At 33.4% G+C, this 5,717-nt stretch overlaps 1 protein-coding gene across 2 annotated transcripts in view; it reads right to left on the reverse strand.

Moving 5' to 3' along the window:
- Positions 1-5,717, reverse strand: part of KNG1 (kininogen 1) — a 32,406-nt gene that overhangs the window by 13,642 nt on the left and 13,047 nt on the right. For both annotated transcript variants that reach the window (XM_014530388.1, XM_014530386.1), the window contains one exon: positions 5,593-5,700. In XM_014530388.1, coding sequence (XP_014385874.1) covers positions 5,593-5,700 — 108 coding nt within the window. The remainder of the gene's footprint in view (positions 1-5,592; positions 5,701-5,717) is intronic.

Here is a 5,717-nt window from a genome sequence, read left to right on the forward strand (position 1 = left end):
AGAGGAACAACTGTAATAATCTGAACAATAAAGATTTAATTAAAAAAAATTAAAAAGGAAAAAAAAGATAGACCAAATGGATGAATAAAATAATAAAAATGTATTTAGATGGTATTTTCATATAATCCATATGACTTAAATAATATTTTTATAAGTATGATACATATATTTTAATTGCTTTTATATTAGATTACAAAAAGGCTCAATAAATTTTCAAATCAAAATAATACAGGCCATGTCCTTTGACCTCAGCACCAAAAGAAAACAATTTTAAAAATACATTTAAACAAACAAAAAAGTAACTACTTGGAAATCTAAACATATTTGCCTAAATAGTCAGGGTCTTCTTTGAATAAGGAAAAATATAGAAAACAAAATAAGAAAACTGATAATTTTACAGACTTGACAGAGAAGCATTTGGAATTAAACTCATGGCTTTATATGCTCTCATAATTTAAAAAGAGAGAGGCAAGAAACAAATGAAACAACCTCAAACCGAGCTGTTTATATCAGGAAGTTAGAAAAAGGGAAAAAATAATAAATAGCCTTAAGCAAAACAAAAAAGGAGGAAACAATAAAGCAACACTGATGAACTAGAAAGCAGAAAGCACTAGCATTAGTAAAATAATCCAAAAATAAATCCAAATGCTCATTCTTGGGATAAGGAAAAAAATCAAATGCAAAAAAAAAAAAGGCATCATAGCAAAGGAACAAAGAAGCTAAAAATATAAGAGAATAATTATGAACAAGTGTATGCTACTTTAAATCCCAAAGAAATGGATACTTTTCTGGAAAACTATAAATAACCAATGCTGACTTAAACACAAGAACATATTTGAATGAAACAATAACTGAAGAGCAGAGAATGCTATCATTACTCTCAACTTCCATTCCATTTCTCACCTCCAAACAACATACATGTTTTATAGATGAATAATTTTTAAAATTAAAGGTACATTTAGTTCCTTGCTATGTAAACTGTTTCTGAATATAGAAAATACAGGCAAACTACCCAAGTCAAAAAATAGTGGCTAACCACCTAACTAAAAAATAGAAGGCAGTAGGAAAAGAGGAAAACCAAATATGACATATGTTTTTCTTACAATCTTATTCTAAGGTTGGTTTTGAAGTTATAAACACTAGAATAATAAATCACAAATTTAAACCTACTATTAAAACATGGCAGTACAAATATATTAGTAGAGAACAGGTTTTTCATAAGAAACTATTATGGAATTAAGGTTGTCATAAATTTATGTATAAAGGAAGAATGTTGAGATATCTGGTTATCCTCTTGAAAAAAGCCTCAATTTAGAGACCTCAAAAGATACATTAAAATTAATTCCAGATAGGTTCAAAAGCTATATTTAAAAATACTGACTAGACAAACTAGGGAAAAAAGATGTATACTGAGCAAATGGTGGAAGAACTCAAAAGAAACATGTTATTAGATTTGGTCATCAATAAGCAAAATCTATTGGTAAGTCAGAATACCATAATGAAAACTAAAAAATGAACAATTGAGAAAATATGACAAAATACTGATACCTTTAATACAGAAAAAGTTTTTTTTTTCAAATAATTGAGATTTATCCCAAAGAGAAATGGACAAAGGATATGGAAAACAATTCATAAATTTCTAACAAATTTCTATTTATGAAAATAAGAACATACCAAATACAGAAATAGCTTTATTCTCAAGAATGTTTGGTGAGTTATTAATGATAATAAAAATGGAAACAACTCAAATGTCTAACTATTTGAAAATCATTTAAAAAAACAATCTATCATATCTTTAATAGGATGTTATACATTTATTTAAAAGAAAGTTTATCAAGAGTTTTAATGAGGTAGGAAAATTCTTATGTGAAAAAAATGCATCATGTAAGCCTGGACAGCATGGCTTAGTGTTGAGCGTTGACCTATGAACCAGGAGGTCACTGTTTGATTCCTGGTCAGGGCACATGCCTGGGTTGTGGGCTCAATCCCCAATGTAGAGCATGTAATATTTCTATCTCTCTCTCCCTCTCCCTTTCTCTCTGAAATCAATAAAAATATTTTTTAAATGCAGCATGTAAAATAATGACAATTATTAACCAAAAAAATCACCAAATTGTCTATATCTCCTCCACTCTTCCACCCCCCAAAAAAAGATAAGAGTGAAATACACTAAGATATCTTTGGGTATTTGGGTATGTGGTTTAATATTATTATTGTTTTCTATGTTTCTGCATTGCCTTCTGCATTGGAAATGTTTATTTCCAATAAGGGGATATATATAATGTCATAGTTGTTAAAGATACAAGGAATACCACACTTATAATACCTTAATTTTGAATGAGGAGATGGATACCGGCAGTAGCTCTGAATTTCTCAATTCTATTAGCATATTTGATTCACCTAGAAGCTTTTAGGTTATTCTGACTCTAGAGACCCACCCCAGACCTAATCAGAATGCCTGGGGAATGGCCTAGGAGAGGTTATTTTTAAAGCTGGCAATGTGATTCTAATATGCAGTATGGCCCAAGAACTATTTATGAAACTCTTAAATCAGTGCTTTTCCAACCTTAAAGTGCAAATGGCTCACCTGAGAATCTTCTTAACATGCAGATTCAGTAGGTGTGGGTGGAATTCAAGATTTGGCTTTTCTAACAAGCTCCCTGGTGATGCTGATGCTGCTGGTTCAGGGACCAACTTGGAATAGCAAGGCCTTCAGTCTTACCAGTTGTAGGCAAGAGAGTTCATGTATATTTTGTGTCCTTTAATTATTGTAACAACGCTGTGAGACCGGTGCTGTTATTCCTCACCATTTTACAAATGAAGAAGTGGAAGTTCAGGAAGTTATACCAGAAATCTGATTGGATTTGTGACTCCAATCAGCCCTGCATCTGTGTGTGTTGCAAAGAAAGAACTAAATTGAGGCCTTACAAACAGATGCAGGGAGATTAAAGCCAGATAACATTTAAGCCTATATAATCTCAAATGGCTAACTAAAGAACATAAAATAGAAGGTGTTAATACATGCTTTAAAGGCCAGATCCTTTTTACTATTTTTTTTATTATGGTAAAATATATGTAACATAAAATTTGCCATTTCAACCATTTTTAAGTATATAACTCAGTGATATTAATTACATTATTTAACCATCACTGCTATCTATTTCCAATAGTTTTCATCATTCCAAACACAAATTCTGTACCCACTAAGCAATAAATTCACATTCTCCCTCCCCCTAGCCCATGATAAACTCGAATCTACTTTTGTTCCTATGCATGTGTTAGATATTTCATATAAGTGGAATCATACAATATTTGTCTTTTTATGTCTGGCTTCTTTCACTTAGCATAATGTTTTCAAGGTTCATCTAAGTTGTAGATTGTGGCAGAATTTCATTTCTCTCTATGGCTAAAGAACATTCCATTGTTTTATATATACATCACATTTTGTTTTTCCACTCATCTATTGATGGACACTTGGGTTGTTCCCACTTTTTGACTATTGTGAATAATGTTGCAACGAATCCTGGCATGTAAGTATCTGTTTGACTCCCTGTTTTTCAATTCTTTTGGGTACATACCTAGGAGTGCCATTGCTGTGTCATATGGTAAGTCTATGTGTAACTTTTTGAGGAACTACCAAAGTGTTTTCCACAGTGGCTGCACCATTTACATTCTCATCAGCAATGGACAAAAGTTTCAGTTTTTCCACGTCCTCCCCAATATTAGTAATTTTCCAATTTTTAAAAAATTATAGCCATCTTTTAGGTATGAAATGGCATCTCATTGTGATACTTTCTTGTAACATGTTTTACACACACACACACACACACACACACCGTCGTAGCTAATTATGTTGAGCATCTTTTCATGTGTTTAATGACTGTTTGCATATCTTCTTTAGAGAAATGTTTATTTTAAAGTCCTTTGCCCATTTGAAAATTAGGTTGATTGTCTTTTTGTTGTTGTTTTATAGGAGTTATTTATATATTGCATACTTAATTTTTATTAGATATATGATGTAAATAATTTCTCCTATTTTCTGGGTTGTCTTTTCACTCTCTTAATAGTATCCTTTTAACTTTTCTCCCAATTATGAAATAAATACATGCTTGATTAGAAACATTGGCAAGTACTAAAGAGTTCCAAAAAGTATAAAATCAAAAAAGGCACCCATAGTTCCAACTGAAAGTTTACTCTGTTTTATATTTTTGCATATTTTTTTCATCACTTAAAATTTTTTTATGAATTCCAGTGGTCAGCAAACTGCGGCTTGCGAGCCACATGAGGCTCTTTGGCCCCTAGAGTGTGGCTCTTCCACAAAATATCGACTTCTGCGCATGGGCCAAGAAGTTTCAATCGCACAGCACATGCGTGCCTGCACGTGGTATTTTGTGGTATGTTGTTAGGAAAACTAACAACATATGACAGGGAGCAAGATCTCAAATGCTCCCCTCCATCACTTTTTTTGTTGTTGTTAATCCTCACCTGAAGATATTTTTCCATTGACTTTAGAGAGAGTGGAAGAGAAAGGGAAAGACAGAGAGAAACATCAATGTGAGAGAAACACATCAATAGGTTGCCTCCAGCACCTGCCCTGAACCAGGGCGTGGTCTGGGCTGGAAGGAGCTTGCAACCGAGTAATGTGCCCTTGACCAGAATTGAACCAGGGTCCCTTTGGTCTGCAGTCCGACGCTCTACCCACTGAACAAAACCACCCAGGGACCCTCCATCACTTTTGATATTTACATTTACTTTATATATTTAAGTGAATGTGTATCTATAATTTTATATATTTTTTAACTTACCATATTATAACCATTTTACTAAGTCACTAAAAAATCTGTAAACATACTTTTAATGGCTGCACATATTTTTACTGTGTGGATATACTGTAAGTCATTTAAACATTCCCTAATGTTGAAAACATTTCCAATGTTTTTCTATTAATAATAATGCTGAAATTAATATCTTAATGTCTGGGTTTCTCATATTCTTCCCACATAATAGAATTGTAGAAGTAGAACAACAGACTAAAGGGCTTGAAGCAATCCCTTGCTTAAAGTAGTTTTCTGCTAAAATGCAAATATCCCTGGGATGGTCATTGTGCCTTAGGCATCTGCACATGCACTAACTACTGCCACCTTGTGATACTCTCTTGTAACATAATTTTGGTTCTGATAAAGTGGTGTAGGCTCAGGAAGTGTAACAAAAATAAAGGAGAGGTGAGGGAAGGGGAAAAAAAAGCAAAGGCAAATTGAAAGTTAAGGAGTGTCCTGCGCAGAGCTCAGGAGCACTGGGAAGGACCTTAAGCAGGTGGGAAGAAAGGGAGACAGGAAAGTGTGAAGACATGAACAGACAAACTTGACATGGCATCATTTTATCTCACGCCCTGGTTATATATGTAAATGTACAGATCTTGTGACCAGGTAGGTAAGGCAGCTTGACTAGTGACATGGAGAATGTGGCTGCGAATTCATGCATGTCATCTAAAATCTTAGTGACCAAGTCTTCCTGTGTAGCTGAGTATTTCCACACCTGCAAATACTGGACACCAAATGCTAATAACTTTATAATCATTTTTTGCCTACTTACAGCATTGAAAAGGGCCTTGCAGTCTTGGGTTAAGAATGTAAAATTCTCCTTGGAACAATTAGTTTGCTGAATTAAGTAAGTAACTTCATAGTTCCATCCAGACACCACCTGAAACAATGTTGAAT

Source organism: Myotis brandtii, unplaced genomic scaffold (assembly GCF_000412655.1).
Source record: "Myotis brandtii unplaced genomic scaffold, ASM41265v1 scaffold118, whole genome shotgun sequence".
Taxonomy (NCBI): Eukaryota; Metazoa; Chordata; class Mammalia; order Chiroptera; family Vespertilionidae; genus Myotis; species Myotis brandtii.